Source organism: Molossus molossus, unplaced genomic scaffold (genome assembly GCF_014108415.1).
Source record: "Molossus molossus isolate mMolMol1 unplaced genomic scaffold, mMolMol1.p scaffold_m16_p_17, whole genome shotgun sequence".
Classification (NCBI taxonomy): domain Eukaryota; kingdom Metazoa; phylum Chordata; class Mammalia; order Chiroptera; family Molossidae; genus Molossus; species Molossus molossus.
Genome location: NW_023425352.1, coordinates 69,531,994 through 69,556,482, shown reverse-complemented (window position 1 = coordinate 69,556,482; position 24,489 = coordinate 69,531,994). Strand labels below are relative to the sequence as shown.

Here is a 24,489-nt window from a genome sequence, read left to right as displayed (position 1 = left end):
TGCATTTTTGCTACTAACATGAATGAATAATCCAAATACAGTTGAGAAACCCAGAACCAATTTTCTAATATTTTGAGATTTTTGCCATTTTGAGTACAAAGTATTTTGTAATCTTGGATACAAACTAAGTGAAATGTTAATGATAATATCATACCCGTATTGGGTTCCATTACTTGAAGTTTGTTATCATTGCCGGCTTAAAAAGTATCCAGAAGCATGTTACGGTATCGTTGAAGACACTGCTATAAAGTGTACGTCTGAAGTCTTGGAAACTAGTTCTGGGGCTTAGTGATTTTATGTAGCTGCCACTCTTTTAGTTAAAGGCATATTGCTTACAACAGAAATTGTGAAGGGACACCTGTCTTAGCATTGTTTTGTGATTGGAATGTAATAAGTACGTAGGTTTATTTTACTCAAGTAAGCTCAATTAAAAATTAAATCTCTTTATTGATAGATCTTACAGAGCACAATTGCAGGGGTACAAACCAGGCCATCTTCTCCCCAGCCCTTGGGTGGCAGGGGTCAGAGTCTCCTCGAAGAGGACCGGTGAGGAGTGACTGGTGTGCGCAGCTGAAACGACGGGCGCTGGCCGGGCTTCAGGCTCTCTGTCGGCAGGAATGCTTTCTTCCCCTCACAGGAGCAACTCTGAGGAAGCAGGCTGGTTACACTGATGCCTGAAGGACCTCGTGCTGCACGTCTTTGTACAGGGTCTGTGGGAGCAGGCCTGACCTCTTTATGAGAGTGGTGCAGAACAGGAAGGAGGAGAGGAGTCTCCAATGTAGAGGGCCATCGGTCAGCCCTCATTTAATAGAGACTGAGTCAGATGAATTAATTTTTATAAGAGTCTAACCTCTTTCTTGAAGCTTTATTATTTGAATTTTTTTCCCTTCAATTTCCAGCTATGCACATCTTGCAGACAAATGACAATTTAAATGCTACTGACAAATCTGCCCATCACAGTGAGCTTAGGCCTAGGCCCTTGGAGACACGAATCAACTGTTCTCCCTCTCTAATTAGTTCCTGCATGTCTCCCATAGGGTGAACATTTCATATTTGGGGCAGCCTTAAATGTTGTTGCACCAAATGCTATCATATGCTGTGATTTAATAAATTTTCAGGGATGATTTTGACTTTGTAAGTTTCATGAATTGTTGAGAAGAATGGTGTCTTGTCTGCGCTGGAGTTCAAGTCAGTACATAAAGCAAAAGCCAGAATCACCTTGAGAGTTCCTTACTCATAAAAGACACTGAAATCTTTGATGTACACGCCCGCATGCGCGCGTACACACACGCTCAGGAACATGAGTCCTATGCAGATTTGAATTAGAGACTCACTAAACGAGAATGGAGGGCAAAAGGAAAAGTGTACGGGCGGCAATAAATTCAGTTCATTCGGCTTTAAGGTAGAGAATTTTGTTTCTTCTTGCATGTGGGCGTTATTTTATTTTAGTAATAGGCTTCTTAAATCTTAATAATTTTTAACAGTTTATTTGTTGTGAGGATTATAAGAGCTTGTTAAGTTTTACCTTTCTATAAGCTAGCTTCTGAGGTCAGTTGGTTAAATTCTAAGGTGAGCCATTGAATAGATTTGTGATGCAACTTTGTTATGTTGTAGTTTTCCTTATTTCCCTTTTCATTTGGTATTTTGTTTATTTATTTTTAATTAAATTTTTAAGTTTTTCTTTCTTTACTAATTTTAGAGAGAGAAACATTGATTGGCCGCCTCCTGCATGCCCCCACTGGGGATTGGGCCCACAACCTGGGTATGTGCCCTGACTGGGAATTGAACCAGCGACCTTTCGGTGCGTGGTTCGACGTTCAACCACCGAGCCACACTGGCTGGGCTTGTTTGGTATTTTAATAGCATCTCTTTTGAGAAATTCTGCTTTTGAGAAATTCTGCTTTACATCTGTGTTAAAGGGAGTAAAGGAAGAGATTTGGTGTCAGATCCTTTACTGAATTTGCATGGAAAGAAAGGGAAGTAGTATGGTCCTCTAGGTTTATGGTTGCAGTGGGAATCGCAAGAAAAATCCCATTAAGAGTGTAAAAATGAGGGGAAGTAGTTGGGACCTTCCCAGTTAGGCATTTTCTTTTGGGAGCTCCTTTTGTAATCTAACATGACACCCCCCCCCCCCCCAGTTTTAAGATGATAAGCAGTGCTCTTGCCCTTTTGCCCTTTATTTGTCTGTTAGGTTGTCATTTCAAATTACAAGGTTACAAAAGAATTTCTCTTTAACAATACACCCTGAGTGAGCCTAGAGTGACCCTCTGGTTTTCTCAGTTTGGTGCTAGTGATACAGTGACTGAAGCACTGTCAGCCTGTCTCAGCCTGGCCCCCAGTGTCGCTCAGCCTGGGCCGGCTCACTGCTCCTATGCTTCCTCTGCCCCTTACGAAGGAACCACCGAGCCCGGGGTTCTGTGCTGCCTGCACCCTCCCAGGAGGACTCCTCCGTCCTAGCGAAGGAAAAAGCGTGTGTTGTAAGAGACATAAATAGCTAGTCAGCTACAGTCTTCCTTTTTTTTTTTGGAAAAGAGGGGGAGGAGATTATCCTAGAATGCACCTTATGCTTCATATATTGTTTCTACTTCTGTCAGTTTAGTTGTGGACAGATCAGTTATTGGAATAGGCCTTCTTCGTATGTGACCTACTGGCATTTCTGAATTAATTATTTCAAATATAACTGAAGAGAGCGTAAGCTTTGAAAGATACATGGAACTTAAATACATGCATTTACACACAGTGGCAACTGAGATCTGTTCTAGAAGCCAATTAAGAGCTTACAAGGAGTGGCCCTGGCCGGTTTGGCTCAGGGGTTACAGCGTCAGCCCACGGGACCGGAGAGGCCCAGGTTCTGTTCCTGCTAAGGGCATGTACCTTGGTTGCAGCCCGGTTGGGGTTGTGTGGGTGGCAACCAGTCAATGTGTCTTTCTCACATCGATGTTTCTCTCTCTCTCTCTTCCTCCCTCTCTCCCTTCCACTCTGACGATAAATGCAAAAAATGTCCTTGGGTGAGGATAAAAAAATAATAATAATAAAAAAAAAAAGCTTACAAAGAGTGATGTTAAATTTTAAGAGGGTTAAATTTAATGTGAAGTTTGAAAAAGTGACTTGGTTTTAGTGTGAGGCCAAGAAACTCTTACCCTAGTCCGAAAGTAGTCTGACTTCTTTAGTTATCCCTAATCTTCCAGTACCATTTCTCTTGGCCTGCCAGGGGTTGGCGCAACGCAGTGAACTACAAGCACACGCTGGGAGGAGTGAGGGGGAGCACAACAAGGGAGCAAATGCTTCAGATCTCTGGATGCAGCCCAGTTTATTTGCAGAGTGGTTTCCCAAGTTACATGTGGATTGATGTAAATAATTTCCTTGAGATGGTGCCTCTGCAAACCATACAGCCAAGCCTTGTCTCTTGCTTTTTACCGGGGAAAGAGACTTCAAAGCTAAAAAATAACAAACCCAGACATGCCTGGGCAAGGCCCATTATCCTCACTGGGTGGTCTTTCAACCCTTTGACATGCAAACCTGATCTTATTCACATGCATACGAAGCATTGTGATACACTCAAGGCGGTTTTCCAGCCTTCCAGTCAAACCTGTCTGTCCACACACTTTGATGCCAGACTGCCCAGGTTGCAAGAATGCATATCACAAGGTTACAGATTGTTCATCCACCAAACCCCATCCCTGCATTCCAGTGCCCACTATACACAGAACTGTCCTTTTGAAACTTATGAAGTACTTGCTCAGAATGCGCCCCTAAGCAGTTCCTTAGTGTGGATGGAACCTGTAGCGTGTGGTTCTGCCACCTTGTTCATAACTAGTATGAAAGCTAAACACACAGCAATAATGAAGATTAAACTAGTCAATCACATATTTCTTTCTCTCCTGTAAGTTACTCCTTCAGAGGAGGAGAATGGTGGACAGTTCATAGTGAGAACTTAGTTTGTTATTTGTTCTTCTCTTGGACACCTACTCTTTGCCAAGTACTATGCTAGGTTCTAGTGATTTATTCATGAACAGACCAAAGTCCATGCTTTCATGGAATTTACAGTTAGGACCGAAAACTAGCATGTAGTAAAATGCAGAGTGGCAAGTGCTTGGAGGGTGAAGCAGGCTGAGGGAGAGAGTGTGACTAGAGGTGCCATTTCAGAAAGGCTGTCTGTGTCCATCAGGGGGTTCTTAGGGGCTGATGTTGAGCAGAGTCCTGGGTGGAAGATGAAGCGGGAAAGGGCAGCATCCAGCCACCATGAGGCAGTGAAGGCGAGTGATACAGAAGAAATACTTAAAGAGTGAGACGATGTATTGGTCAGGGTTCTCCACGGAAACAGCCAACACGGCGAATGGATAGACAGACTTATTTTAAGAAATTGACTCCCATGATTATGAAGGCTGACAAGTCCCAAGATCTGCAGTCAGCATGACGGAGATCCAGTTCCAGAGACTGGACACCCAGGAGTCTGGTGGTGCAAGTCTCATCTGAAGACCTGGGAAGAGCCAGCATTTCACTTAGAGTCTGGAGGCAGGAGAAAACCACTGCCCCAGCCTGAAGGCAGGCAGTAGGGGTTCCTTCTCCCTGCAGGAAGTCAGCGTCTGTATTCTTCAGGCCCTGGCTGGCTGAGTGAAGTGCACCACCATTAGGGAGGGCAGTCAGCTTTACTCGGTCTATCGTTTAAATGCTAAAAGTCATCCAAAACACCAGTGAGGTTGACACATCAAATTTACTGTCGCAGACGGGAGCTCCTGCTGGAGCTTCAGGAGAGGAAGAGTGAAGACGACGAGCTCCAGTTCACCGCAGTGACTTCCTGCCAAGATCGCCTGATGGAGGGGCTCTCTTGATTTCTGAGCTTCTTTGCATGGCCTGAGTTATTTTTTGTTGCCAGGCCAGGCTGTGTGGCTGTATTGAACCTCCTCTTTTCTCTGAGTACTTTCCATTAACTGTTTAGTTTGACTTGTTTGTCTCCACATTCAAGCCATACCAATCATTTTATGGATGGACCAGCCTGCTAGCAGGAGAGTCTTGTTCCTCATTATAGACAGTACAGAAATAAACCTGGAGTCATATAAAACTAATCCAGTCTTTCTTTTTCTGCTAATGAAGGAAAACACTGGTGAAGATAAACAGAATAGCTGATTATGTAATTTGTTACTTTAGAAATTCAGTTCTGGACCCTGACCAGGTAGCTCAGTTGGTGAGAGTGTCGTCCCAATACACCAAAGTTGTGGGTTCGATCCCCAGATTCTTGGCACATACAAGAATCAACCAATCAATGCATAAATAAGTAGAGCAACAAGTCAGTCTTTCTCTCTCTCACTCCCTCCCCCCCTCTTTCTTCCCTCCTCTCCTTTTCTCTCTCTCTCAAATCAATCGTTTAAAAAAAAAATTTCACATTCTTCTAAACATTTTTTTCACAGTTATTTATTAAATTTCAACTCTGCGAAGAGCTGACATGTTTTAGAAATCGAAGGTGTAGGAAACAGTTCTTACCTTCTGAAAGGGCACAGTCTGATAATAAAATCTGCATCTTTATTCAGCAAAGTAGTTTAGATGAGAGGTTAAGTTCAGGCTGTTTTAAATGTAAAAGGCTTCGTGAAGATCATATTTAAGCTAATCTTTGATATAATTTAGATAGCTACAATAAAAATGGTGAAAATATTTTATGAAAAGGGAAAGGAAATGAACAAATCAGGTTCATGAGAGTTTGGGGGGGGGGGGTGATGATCCTTTAGCTATGTTGACATGAGTGCAGTGTTCTTGCCAGAGGAATGGTGAGAGGTCAAAGTTGAAAGCTAAAGCTGAACCTCAGTATTTCCCTAGCATTGCTGCGTATTAACTTTTGAGCCTTAACTTTTGCTCATCTATTAAATGTGGTAATAACGCCTGTCTTTTTCTTATTCCTGTGAACCCCATAACCAATCACATCTGAATTCTGTAACTATAGTTTTTTTTATTTTATTTTTCTTTGCTTTGTTTTATTTTGTTGTTGTTGTTGTTAACTCTCACCTGAGGATATTTTCCATTGATTTTTAGATACAGTGGAAGGGAGGGAGGGTAGGAGAGAGAGAGAAACAGCCACATGAGAGAGACACATGGATTGATCACCTCCTGTATGACCCCAACTAGGGCCAGGATGGAACCTGCAACCTAAGTATGTGCCCTTGACTGGGAATCAAACCCTAGACCCTTCAGTCCAAGGGCTGAAGCACTAACTGCTGAGCCAAACTGGCGAGGGCTGTAACTACAGATTTTTTTTAAAAAACTTTATTTTTATTGTTGACACTATTACAGATATCCCACCCACCCATCTTTTGCGCACCTCTACCCAGCCCCTGCCCCTTCTTCCATCTGGCATTCACCACACTGTTGTCTGTGTCTATGGGTTATGCATATATTCTTTGGCTGACCCCTTCGCCTTCTTTCATCCAGTCCCCCCTACTTACCTCCCCAGTGACAGCTGTCAGTCTATTCCATTCCATGTATCCATGCCTCTGTTTCTGTTTTTTATCAGTTTATTTTGTTCAGTAGATTCTACATATAACTGAGATTATATGGTGTTTGTCTTTCTCTGACTGGCTTATTTCACTTAGCATAATAATCCCTGCTGTTGCAAAAGGTAAGATTTCCTTTTTTATGACCTCCTAATATTCCATTGTGGGTATGTACCACACCTGTTTTTTCCACTCATCTACTAATGGACACTTGGACTGTTTCCAGATCTTCACTATTGTAAATACTGCTGCTCTGAGCACAGGGATAAATATATTCTTACTGTTTGGTGTTTTGGGATTCTTATGATATATTCCCAGAAGTGGGATTTCTGGGTCAAAAGGAAATTCCATTTCTAATTTTTGAGGAAACATCATATTGTTTTCCATGGTGGCTGCACCAGTCTGCATTCCCACCAGCAGTGGCCTGGAGTTCCCTTTTCTCCACACCCTTGCAAGCACTTGTTGTTTGTTGATTTATTGATGGCGGCCATTCTGACAGGTGTGAGGTGATATATCTCATTGTGGTTTTATTTTGTATTTCTCTGATAATTAGTGATGTTGAACTTTTTTTTTTTTTTAATGTTTATTGGCCATCTATATGTCCTTTTTGGAGAAGTGTCTATTCAGGTCCTTTGCTCATTTTTTAAATTGGATTGTCTTCCTGGTGTTGAGTTATATAAGTTCTTTATTATAGTTGCTTTGTGGTTTTTTTTTATCCTCACCTGAGGACATTTTTCCATTTTTTGTTTAGGTAGAGTGGGAGGGAGAGAGAGGAACAGAGAGAGAGAGAGAGAGAGAGAAACATTGATGCGAAAGGAACACATTGAGTGGCTGCCACCCGCACAACCGACCAGGGCTGGGGACAAACTGCAACCGAGGTACGCGCCCTTAGCGGGAACCGAACCCCGGTCTCTCAGGACCGCAGGCCGACGCTCTAACTGCTGAACCAAACCGGCCAGGGCCAGTTGCTTTGTTTTTAATCTAAGAGAGGACTTCTGGAGCAGAGGAATAAGTGATCAGATTCCATACTGTTTCTTCCTCACACTCTTGCTGCTCTGGCTTCATCATTGAAAGAACAGTACACCAAATGTGTCCTCTACACACCTTACCAGTGTCCTTAATGACCTTATCTTGGAACTTGTTCCTCTGTCTCAATAAAATGTATAATAAAATATGATCATGTTGTCTTTCTGTTTTATATGTTATATGTGCCATGCTGTGCTATACGATATTATAAATCATAAGTAATCTAATCACCCTTCCTTGACACCATATACCTTTCTTCACCTATTTTCTCTGATCTTTGCTAAACTTCTCTACATAAGTAATGACACGCATTTATTCTTTTTCTAAAATCATATCCTTTTCACACATCAGCTTGTTCCAGTCTAGCTTCTACCCCCATCACTGTACTCAAATATGGCTTATTTGATATTTCTGTAGCATTCAGTACTATTGACCACTGTGCTCTTTACAACACTCTTCCTTTGGACTCTCCAGTGTGTCCCCTCATTTTCTATCCATGTCTCTGGCTACATCTTCTTTGACTTCTTTTTTGGTTTATTTTTCTGTAATTGCTCATTAAATGTGGTTATTCACATAGCTGACTATTAGGCCTCTCTTTTCTTACTACTACTCTCATTTTGAATATTATTGATTCAGTAACAACAACTCAAAATTTATATCTTTTGCCCAGATTTCTCTTTAAGTCCAATTTTGTATCAGGCTACTAACTTGTTATTGCCATTTGGAGGTCTCAGAGATATCTCAGTTTTAACATGCTTAAGACTCAACAGATTTATAACTTTTCCTCTTCCTCCATATCCTCTTCACCAAGATTTGTTTTGTTTTGGATACAATGTAGTATATAGGTAAAGGCTCAAATCTTCACTCTTCCCCCTTATTAACTTTGTAACCAGGGGCATTTAACCTTTCTAAGACTTAATTTCATCATCTGTAAGATGGATAAACAATAGTTTCTATCTTAAGGTAAGAAAAGATCAGACATAATGAGTATATTGGACTTACGATTCCAGCCAAGATGTAGTAACAGGAACTGAATTTACCCTCTAACCACAAACAACTAGAAATCTCTCATAGGACTGTTGTGAGGATGAAGAGTATTTATAAAGCGCTTGAAACAGGACCTGAAATAAAGGAAGCTCTATGTAAGTGTTTGCTTTTATTATTATTAAGTATGGATGTAATGATAAAATGTGTGGGATGAAGCTAAAATGGTAGTTAAGGGGTAAATTATAGTTTTAAGTGCTTATATTATTTTTGAAAAGCAGTTTTCAAATCAGTGCTCTTATGCTGCCATTTTAAGAACGTGAAAGAGAAGAGCCATTGCAAACAGGCAGAAGAAGGAAATGAAGACAGCTGCAGAAACTAGTGGAAAAGTAAAGTGCAAACAATAGAGAGCATCAGAGATTACAATCTGCTTTGTTAACAAGATGGATAAGAATAATAATAAAATTCTAGCCAGATAACCAGAAAGAAAAGAGAGAAGACAGATTACAGTAATAGAAATGAGAGAGGACACTTGACTGCAGATATTCTAGACATTAAATTGGACAACTTAAATGGAATGAGCAAATTTCTTGAAGAAAACAAACTACCAAAGCTTATTTAAAATAGATAACCTAAACAGCCCTGTACATTTGCAATTAAAACCGTCCCTCAGAAAAACTCTTGTCCTACAAGGCTTCAGTGAAGCATTCTATCAAATACTTATGATGAGATATTATCAGTTCTACATAGTCTTTCAGAAAATTAAACAGAAGGAAACACTTCCCAGCTTATCTTATGAGGTCAGCATTACCCTAACATGAAAGAAACTACGATCACCATCCCCCGTAAAGATAGATGGAAAAAAGCCTTCAACAAAATTTTAGCTTACTGAATCAATAGTATATAAAAAGGATAACACTTTTAATGAAGTGGAATTAATTACAGGAATGAAAACAAGTTTGAAAGTCAGTATAATTTATCATATGAACCAATTAAATAAGAAAAAATATGATTATCTGAGTAGATTCAGAAAACTTGTTTGACAAAATAAATAAAATCAGAAATGAAAGAGGAGAAGTAACAACTGACACCACAGAAATACAAGGATTATAAGAAAATTACATGCCAAAAAGAACAATTATATACCAAAAAATTGGACAACCTGGAAGAAATGGATACATTTCTAGAAACATACAATCTTCCAAGGCTGAATCAAGAAGAAACAGAAAATCTGAACAGACCCGTCACTACTAATGAAATTGAAGTAGTAATAAAAACTTCCAGCAAACAACAGTCCTGGACCTTATTGCCTCACATGTGAATTTTACAGAACAGTTAATGATCAATTAACTCCTGTTCTTCTCAAAATATTCCAGAACATTCACGAGGAGGAAAGGCTCCTAAGTTTATTTTACAAGGCCAGCATTACCCCGATTCTACAACCAAAGACATTACAAAAGAGAAAATTATAGGCCAGTATTCCTGATGACCATAGATGTAAAAATCCTCAAATATTAGCAAACCGAATTTAGCAATACATTAAAAAGATCATCCACCCTGATTAAGGGGGATTTATTCCTAGGATGCAAGTTTTGTTCAATATTTGCAATCAGTGTGATACATCACAGAAATGAAATGAAAGATAAAAATCACATGACCATGTCACTAGATGCAGGAAAAGCATTTGAGAAAATCCAGCATCCATCTAAGATAAAATTTCATAGTAAAGTGAGATTAACAGGAACATTAGTTAATAAAGGCCACATATGCCTTGGCCAGTGTGGCTCAGTTGGGCATTGTCCCATGCACCAAGAGTTTTCTGGTTTGATTCCTGGTCAGGACACATACCCAGGTTGCAGGTTCAACCCCAGTGGAGGGGCGAGCAGGAGGCAGCCAATCAATGTTCTGCCCTCACATCATTATTTCTCTATTTCCCTCTCCCTTCTCTCTAAAAATCAATAATATATATATATATATATATATATATTATTTTTTTTTTTTTAATGATGGCTCTATATGACAAACCCACAGCTAACAGTCTGCTCAACTGAGGAAAACTAAAAGTATCTTAAGATCATGAACAGGACAAGGATGTCCATTTTGAACACTTTTCCTGAACGTAGTATTGGAAGTTTTAGCCACAGCAATCAGATAAGAAAAAGAAATAAAATATATCCAAATTGGAAAAGAAGTACATCTGTCATTATTTGCAGATGACATGATACTGTATATAGAGAGAACTCTAGAGAATCTACCAAAAACTATTAGAAATTATACGTGAATTCGGTCAAGTTGCAGGATACAAATTTAATGTTCAGGAATTGGTTGCATTTTTATACACCAATGACAGATTATCAGAAAGGGAAACCAAGGAAACAACCCCACTCATAATTGGATTAAAAGCCCTGTGAATAGATTTAACCAAGGATGTAAAAGACCCATATTCGAAAAATGATTATATGTTGAAGAAGATACAAATAAATGGAAGCATATACTATACTCATGGATAAGAAGAATGAACATCATCAAAATGTCCACACTATCCAAAGCATTCTATAGATTGAGTGCAATCCCTATCACAGTAACAATTGCTTTTTTCACCAAACTAAAACAATCCTATAATTTATATGGAAACACAAATGACCTCAAATAGTCATAGCAATCTTGAGAAAGAAAAAGTTGGAAGGTATCATACTACCTGAGATTAAACTATACTACAAGGTTGTAGTAATCAAAAGAACATAGTACTGGCATAAAAACAGACACACAGATCAATTAAACAGAATAGAGAACCCAGAAATAAACTCTGATCTATATGGCCAATTAACCAATGACAAAGGAGGCAGGAATAACAACAAGGTAATGACAGTCTATTTAATAAGTGGCATTGGGAAAACTGGACAGATACATGCAAAAAAAAAAAAAAATCGAATCTAGATCACCTTCTTATACCATACACAAGAATAAGGAATAAAGACTTGAATGTAAAATCCGAAACCATAAAACTCCTGGAAGAAAACAGGCAATAAACTCTGACATTGCTCTTACAATGTTCTGTTTGTCTGTTTGATGTGATTCTTTAAGGTGTGCGTGTTACTGCACTGGCCTCAAGTCAGTGTCTAGGTGAGCCCCGCTTGACTGCTTCCACACCTCGACCCACTGCCAGGAGAGCACAAGCCTTCATACATCTCAGGTTGGGGACACAACGGGGCCATGATGGGTGATCATTTAAAATCAAACAAAACAAAAAGAATAAGTGTTAAGGCAACAATTTAAGAATTTGGATTATATAATTTACGCAAAAGCAATGCTGTTACCGTCCCCTATGTGGCCTCAGGTGAGGACTGGGTGTTAGAGAGAAGTGGACAGCTTTTAGGGAGGCAGGGGACTTCCTGAAGCAATGCATCTGATATTCGGAATGACTATTTTAAAAAAAGAACAATGTACAAAGTCCTCGGCCACATTGTAGAACTTTGGAGATGTTCACTCCAATAGACGGTTGTCCCCTTCACCATTCCAGGTTTTAAATCCGGAGTCAAGCACCAAAAAATAATAAAATAAAAAACAAAACCATGCCAATTTCATCTCATTTTCTGTGCAAGTTCAGTTTTGTCAAGAAAGGGTGTAGCCAACAAAGAAACAGTCCACCTAGAAGCATTTATGGTGGACAGTGGAGGGGTCAGACTCGTCATACTCCTGCTTGCTGATCCCCATCTGCTGGAAGGTGGACAGCGAGGCCAGGATGAAGGCACTGACCCACACAGAGTACTCGCACTCCTGGGGTACAGTGATCTTCATGTTCATCATGCTGAGAGCCAGGGCGGTGATCTGCATCCTGTTGGTGATGCCTGGGTGCATGGCAGTCCCCCCAGACAGCACCGTGTCAACGTGGAGGTTCTTACGGATGTCGACGACACACTTTATGATGGAGTTGAAGGTAGTTTTATGGATGCCACAGGATTCCATGCCCAGGAAGGAGGCTGGAAGAGGGCTTGGGGCAGAGGAACCACTCATTGCCAGTGGTGATGACCTGCCCGTTGGGCAGCTCACAGCTCTTTCGAGGAGGAGCTGGAGGCTTCAGTGGCCTTCTGCGCAAAGTCCAGGACGACAGAGCACAGCTTCTCCTTGATCACACAAAGCTTCTTGGTCATCTGTGGTGGTGAAGCGGTAGCCACACTCTGTGAAAATCTTCATGAGATAGTCTGTCGGATCCCAGCCAGCCAGGTCCAGATGGCAGGATGGCATGGGGAGGGTGTACCCCTCATAGATGGGCACAGTGTGGGGACCCTGTCATTGGAGTCCATCACAATGTCAGTGGTACGGCCAAAGGTGTACAAGGACAGCACAGCCTGGATGGCCACGTATATGGCTGGGTGTTGAAGGTCTCAGACATGATCTGGGTCATCTTGTAGCGCAGGGGGGCCTCAGTGAGCAGGATGCAGTATGGGGTGCTCCTCTGGGACCACACGCAGCTGATCGTAAAAGGTGTGATGCCAGGTCGTCTTCATGTCGTCCCAGTTGGTGATGCTGCTATGCTTGGTGGGGTACTTCAGGGTCAGGATGCCCTTCTTGCTCTGTGCCTCATTGCCCATGTAGGAGTTCTTCTGGCCCATGCCCACCATCACACCCTGCTGCTGCAGACACCCCACAGCAGAAAGGAAGACAGCCCTGGGGGCATTGTCACCTGTGAAGCCAGCTGTGCACATGCCAGAGTCATTGTCAGCCATGAGCACAGTATGTGGCCATCCATGGCAAGCTGGAGGCGGTGTAGACTGGCAAAGGTGTAGACATGGTTTCAGCCAGTAATAGATTTTCTGATATATCTCTTGGACAAAGGAAATAAAAGAATAAGTAAACAAATGGGACTATATCATACTAAAAAGATTTGAACAGCAAAGGAAACCATCAACAAAACAAAAAGACAGCCTACCCATTGCGAAAAGATTTTTGTCGATATATTCAATAGGGGTCAATAACCAAAATTTATAAAAAATTTATACAACTTAATATCAGAAAAACAAACCCATTAAAAGGGTAATAACCTGAATAGATAGTTCTCAAAAGAGGACATACAGATAGATGGTCAGTAAACATATGAAAATATGCTCAACATCACTAATCATCAGAAAAATGCAAATTAAATTTACAGTGAGATATCACCTCACACCTGTCAGGGTTGCTATCATTACTAAATCAACAAACGGTGTTGGTGAGGATGTGGAGAAAAGGGAGCTGTAGTCCACTGCTGATAGGAATGCAGATTCTTAGTGCAGCCACTATGGAAAACAGTATGGAATTTACTCAAAAATTAAAAATGGAACTACCTTGTGAGTCCTCAATTCCACTTCTGGGTATATTTCTGAAAAAAATCAAAACACTAATTCGAAAGATATATGTACCCTTGTGTTCATTGTAGCGTAGTATACAGTAGCCAGGTTATGGAAGCAACCCAGGTGTTCATCAGTAGGCGAGTGGATAAAAATGTGGTGCATATATACAATGGAATATTACTCAGCCATGAAACAGAATAAAGTCTTACTGTATATGACAACATGGGTGCACCTAGAGGGTGGTATGTTAAGTGAAATAGACAGAGAAAGACAATACCATATGATTTCACTTACATGTGGAATCTAGAGAACAAAATTAACAAAATAGAAACAGACTCATAAATACCCAGTACAAATTGCTGGTTCCAGATAGGAGAGGTGTTGGGGGACTGGGTGAAATGATGAAGGTATTAAGAAGTGCAAACCCTGCACCAATAGATCCAAAAGGCTAAGAAAGTGAACAAAAATGAGACTCATCTGTCCCGGCAGATGTTCATGACCTGTCAGCATCAGCAGTTCCAGAAGCCAGCAATGTCTCAGCCATTACTGTGAGAACTGTGAGTGGTTTAAAGAAAAATGTAATTACTTTCCTCACACCTTGTCAACTCTAAGAGCTGGGCTAATAATTTTTAAAAACATTATGAGATTAACAGGATAAATTCCACACTTAATGTGTGCACGAGGGAAACTCACATATAAATCAACACCAAAGACAAAAAGTCCTGTGGGGTACATAGGACCTTTGGGAAATTAGAGAACATGATCTTAGACTGTAGAGGAAAATGGGGTAAAATGCAGGCAATTTGGTAACAGTGCAGCATGTGGCCTTTTAATGTAGTTTAGGCAGCAACAGAAACTACAATGTAGAGGAATTAAGGGGAGGGGCCAACAAACTCCTGCTCCCAGTTCTCATGTCTAAACCTAAGGTAAAAACGCTCAAGTTCTCTTCCTGAGCCAGGACTTTCCAAGTAGATATCTTAGAGAAAAATAAAAACCAATCATAATTTCTATTTTTTCTTAACAAACAACCTAACCTAAACAAGTCTCAGACAAAACTTTGATCCTCTTAATCCCACTCTTGAAATTTAAGAATAAAAGTTTTACATCCACAAAAAAAAAAAAAAAAAGAAGTGCAAATTGGTAGTTAAAGTAGTTCCAGGAATGTAAATAAAGTGCAACATAGGGAATATAGTCAAAAATAATAAAATGTATTGCCAGGTGGGTACTAGACTATCGGGGCGTCGCTTTATAAATTATATAAATATCTAAACATCATGCTGTATACCTGCACCTGATATAAAATAATATCAAATGTCAACTGTAACTGAAAAAAAATTTTTTTAAAAAGAAAAGATAAACCATAAACAGGGAGAAAATACAGTTGACCCTTGAACAACGTGGGGGTTGAGAGCATATAACTTTTTTTTTTTAATCCTCAGCCAAGGATATGTTACATTGATTTTAGAGAGAGAGGAAAGGGGAGAGAGAGAGAGGTAGAGAGAGAGATCAAAAGGTTGCCTCTCCTACACTCCCCAACCAGGAATTGAACCCAAAACATTTTGGTATGTGCCTCCTGACCAGGGCTGGAGCATATAACTTTTGGCTCTGCAAAAACTTAGTTGTTTTTTGGTATTCAGGACCATCTAACTACAGATCCAAAACAGTATAGGTATTGATTGAAAAAAAAATCCATATGTACGTGAACCTGCACAGTTCAAATGCACGTTCAGGGGTCAACTGTTGTTTGCAAATTCTGTGTCTGACAAAGGATGTGTGTCCAGAACATATAAACTCTCTAAACTTAACAATAAGAGATCAAATAATGTATTTAGAAAATGGGCAAAACACTTGAACAAACACGTCACCAAATAATATACATGTACAGATGCCAAAAAGTACATTAAAAGATGTTTAATGTTATTATCCATTAGAGAAATACAAAATATTAAAGCCCTGATGAAATACTACACACCTACTAGAATGGCTAAAATAAGGATTGTCTTGAATAAGAGCTGATTGGATGTGGAGGAACGAGACTGTCCATGCATTTCCAGAGGAAATGCAAAATGAGTACAGCCACTCTTGGAAAGAGTGTGCCCGTTTTTATAACGTAAGCATGCAGTTGCCATACCCTTCTCCTGGATATTTACCCGAAAGAAATTAAAGCTTATTTTCAAACAAGAATCTGTAGACAGGTTCATGGTAAATAGCTTTATTTGTAATGGCCAAAATGACAGGTGAATGAATAGCATACTACATTCAGGCACCAGAATGATACTCAGTAAGAAAAAGAACAAACTACTGATACACCACCAATCTGGAGGATCTCAAGGGCATTATACTGGGTGAAAAACACAGTCTCAAAAGATTACACATTATATAATTTCATTTATATAAAAATTTCAATTGAAAAAATTATAGTGACAGAAACATAATTGCCAAGGTAAGGTTGGCAGGAGTATTTGATTATCCAGAGGTAGCATGAAGGTCTCTTTGGGGTGATCAAACAGCTCTTGTGTCCTGACTATGGTAGAAGTCCCATTAATGTGTGCATGTGATCCATTTACACAGAAACAGGCACACAAAATCAGCCTGTGTAACAACTCATACAATCTGAATGAAGTTGCTTATGGTATTGAACCAATGCAGACTTTCTCATTTTGATAATGGTACTGTCGTTATGTCAGAACTGTCATTGGGTGAAGAATACCCAGAAGTCTGGACTGCTGTTGTAACTTGTATGTGAGGCTAAAATTATTTCAAAGTAAAAAGCTTTTTAAAAATACACGGTTAAGAAAATGGAAAGTCCAGCCACACATACTGGGAATATTTGCAAAACATCTGATAAAGGATGTGTATCCAGGATATATGAATATTATAGTTGAGTAACAAGAAGATAATATGGGCAAGAGAATTAATTAGCTACTTCACTAAATATATAAATATAAACATATAAGCCCATATAAGATGCTCAGCATTATTAGTTATTAGCAAATGTAAGCCACAATGAAATACTAATACCCACTCACTACTGTAAATGAAATGACCACAATAATATGGCACAACTGGAAGCTCATGCATTACTTGTAGGATTGACAATGGCATGGTCACTTTGGAAAACAGTTTGACAGTTTCTTATAAAGGTAAACAGAGGACTTGCATATCCTACTGTTAAGTATTTACCCAAAATGAAAGGAAAAAGTGTGTGTTTACACTGGCATCATTTATGATAAGCACAGAACTGGAAACTGTCCACGTGTCCAGAGGGGATGTGCTCACGGTGGAATACCACTCAGTAACAAAAGGGAATGCAGCACAAGTGACTTAAAAGCATTAGGGCAAGTGAAAGAAGCCAAACAAAAAAAGTGTAAGCTGTGTGTGCGATTTTATTTGTATCAATATCAGGAAAAGGCACAACTAGGCTGTTCTTTGGTTGCCAGGGGCAGGTTAGGAGCAGAGGACAGGGACTGACCATACAGGGAACTTTTTGCAGTAGTAGAAATATTTTATATCATGATTTTAATGGTGGCTACACGCTTGTATACATTTATCAAAACTCATCTATTGTACTGTTAAAGTTGGTGAATATTGTCGAGCCTTTGTATGTGTTGTTCTACCTAGAAACTCTTTTCTGTCCCTGCCTGGCTAACTCATATTCATGTTCAGATCTTGCGCAAACGTTAACATCATTAGGGGAAAGAATCTATTCCTGAGCCCAGACTAGTATGGGCTTGCTTCCATTTCCCCTCACTGCTCTTATCAAGCCGTAGTTACAGTCGGGCAGTTACAAACAACTAATGTCTCTCTCTGTCTTAACTGCAAGCTCTGTGAGGGGCCAGATGCTGATCACTGCTGTGCTCACACGCCCAGCATCTAGTGTAGAGCTAGACTCACACAGCAGAAAACATTACACAGCGGGGCTTCAGTGAGTCCTCTGTCTCCTGTTCCTAGGAGTGGCGACTCACTGAGCAGGGCACCAGAGGCTGGGGCTGCTCACTTCATCTTGGGTCCTCCCTCTGCTGCCTCGACACTGTGCCTGAGCATTGTGGTGGCTGTCACTGCTCAGCTCTGTCACAGCTGCTCAGCTCTGTGCAGACTTCTGTGTGAGCACCATGGATCCCACTCCTGCTAGGACGGAGCCCCCTTTGAGGACGGAGAGAAGCCTGTTCTTGCTCTTGTTACTCTTAACAGATGGGGAAGCCTGTCCTGTGTGTGATCCTGGATCCACTAAGTTTCTTTTTCCGCCAGCAAGTTGGGAAACTGAAACAGCCTTTTTGTTCCCTGCTTTGGTAACAATAAGTAAACTCCTGTGAAGCACAAGTACCTTTCTGTCCTGGTTCTCGTTCTCCTGAGAGGAGAGCGCCTTCCCTGAAAGCTTAGAAAACCTTGTCTGCACACAGTTTGACTCCTCCGGGTTCACGCACGCCAGCTCTGTGCTCACCTCTGAGCACACGTGCAGGTCCCTGGAGACCGTTCTTGTTGTCTCCAGGCCCTGGGCAAACCCATTTCCGGGGTGAATATGTGGAATGTTTGCTGAAGGACCCGACACCCCACACTTGCCTCCACTCCTCCTCCCTGGCCCCCTCCTCCCTGCCCCCTGCTCTGGTCGGCAAGGAGGGAATTCAAGGTGAAGTAGGAGATGCCTCTGGATGACCAGCACCTGTATTGGATCAGCCTGTGAGCATAGCTGAGTGTTTGAATAATTACCAAACTCTTTCCTTGAAGCCTGTGGTCTGTCTGCTTAGGCAGAATGTGTGAGACGGGCCACTTCAGGCCGTCCTCTTGGGGAGTATTATGTGACCAGCTTAGTTACTGATCTTGGAAAAGTTTCGCTGGGTCTTGCTTTAATTTATCCAACCTCTCAGTTGCTTTCAATTTTCTTTTTTAAAGCTTCTATTGTTTGGACATTTGTGTTTAGTTTTTCTTTATTTTTACTTTCATCACACCTAGGAGTCCTCATCAGTCATGATGTTCTCTTTCATCTGGATTCTGCAGTCGCTCACTAGTTTTCTCCTCTTCTAGCTCCTTCCGCCGCTCCCCTTCTCTGAGAAGGCAGCTGTTAGAACCCAGCTCAGGAGCCGCTGCGTGGTAGCACTTCATGCTTGCTGAATTAATTCTTTGTCTTGTAAGTCTTATCAGGATATCATTTTGTTTTGTTAGCACCGTCACACACACACACACACACCCATCCCCAGCCATTCTGTAGACCTCACTGGTTTCTTGTGTGTGGGGAGTAGGACTGGAGTGATCTTGCTCATGCCTTTTGTAATAGGCCCCTGTGGTCAAGAGGGCTGGGTAATAGGTTTATTAATAATCAGTACTCGCATGGGTAGAATAAGGCTGCCTTGGCTTTTAATCAGGTGGTGAAGGGCTGTGGCCAGAACTCAGGTCATGCTTTTGATGCCCCAGACAGTTCAGAACAGTATTGTTTTGTCTTACAGCCTAACATACTAAATGCTCCACTCTCTCATATTTTCTCATTTTTAAAATAATATATCTTCTTATTTTTTTACCTCTCTCAATCTTTATGACTTTTTAAGGCTTTGTTGCCTGTGTTTACTAAACGTTAACTCATTATGTGTCTTCCTTCAGACGTTATTTCAGCACCTTTCACTCCATAACAAGTCCACTGAAGCAAGGGGCCCTTTTTATCTAATACTGCGTGCTGTTGTTGTGTATTCTACACAGATATGCCCACCAGTTCGTTCACTGACAAATGATCAGATAATTGATGTCTTAAATGCTTTCTATGATACAGATCCTTGGATTTTTGTGTGCTTGAGTAGTTGGTTGAAGTTCTTGGATGAGAGGAGACATTTTTTTTTTTTTTCCATTTAAAATAATAGAACATAGTGACCTGTGCCCCCAAATCTCTTCCCAGCCCTGTGTCAGGAACAGACTGGGCGTGGGTGACGAGATGCCTGTGCGTAACAGTTGCTGTGTGGCCAGGGCTGGGGCGGGGTGGGGGTGACAGCGCTGTGCATGCCTGTGTGAGGTGGTGGTGCTGCTAGCGTCTCCGCACGTGCACACGAGGGGTGGGCTCCTTCTGACCGGAGTTCATGGGCTTCTCACAGGAGCTTGGCTCTCGGTGCTGTGATGAACACACAGAAGGGCTGGTCTCAGCTCTACACGTGGAAGTGATCTTGGAAAAAATATGTTGAGTTTTAATTATTTGCCCAGCCGTGTTCCCCACCCCCCACCCCATTTTTTAGTAAGTTAAGACATATTTACATGATAATACCAGTGACTTCTAGATTGGAGAAACTGTTTATTCTAATGAAAGTTTGTTTGTTTGTTTTTTAAACTACCGGTTGTTTCCTTTAGTATAGCAGATGCTAACCAGGCTCTGTGATATTTTTTCTTTCTAATTGTGTTTTTTAATGAAGCAGCCCTTTTAACATGATCTAGCAATTAATGTTGCTATTAGTGAACAAAGTGAGAACTTGAATTTTAAGACTGCACAAATTCATTGTGTTAACAGTACATTTTGTTTCATTTTGCAGCTTCTCGGTGAATTTTTGGATGAAGCCATTAAATTAATTGCTTGCCATCATGAGCAGAAGTAAGCGTGACAGCAATTTTTATAGTGTAGAGATTGGAGATTCTACATTCACAGTCCTGAAACGATATCAGAATTTAAAACCGATAGGCTCCGGAGCTCAAGGAATAGTATGGTAAGTTTTTACTTCCAAAAATTAGCCAAACAACCATTAACTGCTGTTCCTTTCTCCTCTAGTAATACAGATACCTTGGTGTAAAAATTTAATTTGCCTCAAAAAAATTTAATTAAAACTATGAAATTTAAATTAAAGCTGTGGACACAGTAAACTGTTTTGTTCAGGGATTAATGGTCTTTATTATTCGTAAAACATAACCATAAGTCAGCACTGCCATCTTTAAGGATAAATGATGATTGAATGCTCGGTTATAAGCCATGTAGGGACAGATACCTGTATCAGGAGAGAGTGAGTGGGTGCCTCTTCATTCCTGTGCACATCCCTCCCCATAGTTCACTGCTCACCAAGAAGCTTCACTCAATCTCCGCTGCCCACGCAGTGAGACTGGAGCTTCAGACCCTTATCTTACACTGGGGCTGAGTCAGCTACATCGCTCACCTGTGTGTTTCAGAACCGTTATGTATTTTTAAAATTGATTTACAAGCACCCTGGCCAGTTTGGCTCAGCGGTTAGAGCGTCGGCCTATGGTCCAGAGAGACCCGGGTTCAGTTCCCGCTAAGGGCGCGTACCTCGGTTGCAGTTTGTCCCCGGCCCTGGTTGGGTCCTTTGGGTGGCAGCCACTCGATGTGTCCCTTTCACATCGATGTTTCTCTCTCTCTCTCCCTCCCACTCTATTTGAACAAAAAATGGAAAAATGTCCTCGGGTGAGGATTAAAAATAAATAAATAAATAAAATTGATTTGCAAGCTATTTTCTACAAAAGGCCTAGACTTTATATATCAACATCATTCCTTATAAACTGAAAGGCAGCCCTGCTTATGGTTTTAAATTACCAAGTTAGCACAATAACAAGTGTTTGGGGACATTTTCTAAGCCTCACTCAAGCACAATTATATCTGTATTACCTCTTTTTGAGAACCATACTAGTTTTAGAATCTATTTTAAAATTAGTGTTTATGACCCTGTAGTTCTCCCCGTTCTAGAAAAACTCTCGCACATGTACAAGAAGAGAAATTTGTAGGCTGCTCTTGGCAGTACTGTTCATAGAGCAACATCAAATCAGTCAAGAGGAGAATTAAAACATGATATATTCATGTAGTGAAATACTGTACAACATTTTTAATGGGCTAGAGCTGTATGTGTCAACAAGAGTAATCTCGGAATTGCAGCATTGAGTTTAAGCCAGAGGCAACCGAGCTGGCGGGGCTCAGTTGGTCGAGGGAAGTACCGTGCACCTGGAGGCACCGTGCACCTGGAGGCACCGTGCACCTGGAGGCACCGTGCACCTGGAGGTCCTGGTTGGATTCCTGGTCGAGGCACATGTTTCAGGCTTGATCCCCAGTAGGGGGCGTGCAGGAGGCGGCTGACTGATGTTTCTCACATAAATGTTCCTGTCTCTCTATCCCTTTCCCTTCCTCTCTCTGAAATCAGTAAAAACATATTTTAAGAAAATAGATACAAAATATACTTACATTATGTATAGATTTATACAGGTTAAAATAAGCTAACAATACCATATATTTATGGGTGCATACGTATGTAGAAATGTATAAAAACATTCAAAACAACAGACTCAGGATAGTATTAGCCTCAAAGAATACAGAGAAGGAAGGGGGCTTTACCTATAATATTTATTTTTTGAAATCAGAGCAATTATAGAAAAATATTAAAATCTGTTAGTTTGTGTAATGGGAACACTAACATTCTCTTTTCTGTGTTCTTGAAGTAATATATAATATCAAAAGTATAGAAGTTGAGTTATTTTGTAAAGCATTTATGGCTGGCTAGTTGTCATTTTAACCAACTACAAATAAATTAATATTGTTTGAAAATATATTAATGTTTCTGTACTTTCACTTATCCTTAGGTGGGAATATTTTAAAATTTGTTTACCAGAGTTTTAAAAAAATTGCCTTGGAAGGGACTCTAAGCCATCTTAACAGCCCCTATCATAAGGAAAAACTATCTTCAAATTTTTGCTTTTTCTTTAATAAAATATTGCTATGAAACAAACAAATATTAAATAAATTTAAACTCAGTGTTGTGTTACTATCAGAATCAACAGAACTTAATTTTTTTTTTTTTTTTTAAAGTCATTATTTTGGGCTCCAGTCCTAGACAGTGAGATCATGGGGCCTGGATGGGACCTCTGGGTCCCCAGCGTTTCTGATCTGTGCTTGTTTACTGACTGACAGTTATGAATCTAGTTTCCTTGGTTATAGAATAGTATAGCCTACTCGGATATTTTATAATTTTAGAGTTGGAAATATTATTTTGATTTAGCAGATAAAAATTAATAAGAGTGAATTTAATGGTTAAAAATAAAATGTATATTATCTGAAATAGTCAAAACTCTGGTTCATATTGCATGACCCCTAATGTTTGATTTTTTTCTTAATTTAGGAGGGACATATCTGTAAATATGGCATTTTCTAAGTAAAGATTATAATACTTATGTATATTTTGGTATATGTGTGTATATGCAGGGTGGGCAAAAGTAGGTTTACAATTGTGAATACACAAAACAAGGAGTTTATTCATGTATTATTTATTAATTATGTCATATTTTCCCTACAAACAACTGTGAGCCTACTTTTGCCCTGCCCTGTATATGGAATAGGCACTAGTTACAGAGAGAATGTACAGGTGTGTTCATTTATATACTACCAATTTCTTAATACAGATATTTCTACAATGTAGTCCATAAGAAAGCTATAAAACAAACTCAGGTTTCCAGTTAGGTGAGGGAATTATTTTAATCGGTAGTCTGCTGACTTCAAATGTCGAATGAACGGTAGTAGTCTTTTATGGTACGTTAGGTGGTCCATGGTGAAGGATATAACCTCATGTCTTGGTCTTCTAGTCTTAGCTTTGCTTTTAACTTTCTGGCTTACCTTGGGCAGATTCCCTAAACCTCTGGCCTTAAATCAGGCAGAGGTGAATGCAAAGGATTTTAAAGTTTCTTTCAGTTACAATATTCCATAATTTTAAAACACTTTCCCTTACTTGTGCTTGAGTTTCTCTCACCTGTCATGGGCGTCAGGTGCCATTTGGTCAGTGTCATTCGAGAGAGGAGGATGTGAAGAATGACGTTGTATTTCCCAGAATTTTAGGAGTTTCATTAACAATTATAAAGCAGCTTCTGATGTCCTGAAATCTAGCATTCATCTTTATAAACACTTTGCTTTTTAATTCTCCCTCTAAAACAAATGTTAAGGCTTACTTTATGTTTAATAAAATAATCTTTTATATAGGTATCTCTGTATGTCCCTTCCTCTTTCTGTATTTATCTTGTGTCCAAAAAGGATGGAAGTGGTGTATTTAGACAAATTCTTTAGCAAATATTTTGATCAGAATTTATGACCACATGTATTCTTTGGTCTCTTTCCTTGGTGTAGGTGCAAGGTGAATGGCTCACTGGACCTGAACACTCATTAAAAATCTGTGCATTGAGTGCCCATTTGTATTCTAGGTGGGTCTCAGAGGAGCCCAATGAATAAGCAGAATCTCTGTCTTCACAGTCATAATCCACTGTCTGTGAATCCACTAGCATTATAAGAAGCAGTTAATACTCTGCATTGTTTGGACTACGAGGCAGTAGGTATAGAAGAAACATGTTGATCATCAGAGACTGGAAACTGGAGAAAACGAGGAATCTGAATGAATCTTTTATAAATTCAGCTTTGCAGATTTTTCAGTAAGTTTTTGTTGTTTTTTAATTTTTATTACAGTGCAGCTTATGATGCCATTCTTGAAAGAAATGTTGCAATCAAGAAGCTAAGCCGGCCATTTCAGAATCAAACCCACGCTAAGCGGGCTTACAGAGAGCTGGTTCTTATGAAATGTGTTAATCACAAAAACGTAAGTGAACATTTTAGAAAGTTTCTTAAGTATAGATGAAATAAAGATTTTTCTGATGAATACATAAATATCAAAACTTTAAAAATATTAGATGCTTTAAATTGTTCTTTTGGTATGAAACATTGTTTA

General features: G+C 40.1%; 1 protein-coding gene and 1 pseudogene across 8 annotated transcripts in view; one reads left to right on the top strand and one right to left on the bottom strand.

Annotated features, from left to right (window-relative positions):
- Positions 1-12,140: 12,140 nt before the first annotated feature.
- Positions 12,141-18,789, bottom strand: LOC118632457 (annotated as a pseudogene).
- The window catches only part of MAPK8 (mitogen-activated protein kinase 8), a 49,590-nt gene continuing 43,890 nt past the window's right edge, over positions 18,790-24,489 (top strand). For 2 of the 8 annotated variants that reach the window (XM_036265579.1, XM_036265580.1), the window contains exons 1-3: positions 18,790-18,947; positions 20,326-20,496; positions 24,231-24,360. In XM_036265579.1, coding sequence (XP_036121472.1) covers positions 20,375-20,496; positions 24,231-24,360 — 252 coding nt within the window. In that variant the 5' untranslated portion in view covers positions 18,790-18,947; positions 20,326-20,374. The remainder of the gene's footprint in view (positions 18,948-20,325; positions 20,497-24,230; positions 24,361-24,489) is intronic. The other 6 variants (XM_036265583.1, XM_036265582.1, XM_036265581.1 and 3 more) reach the window with 5 other exon arrangements.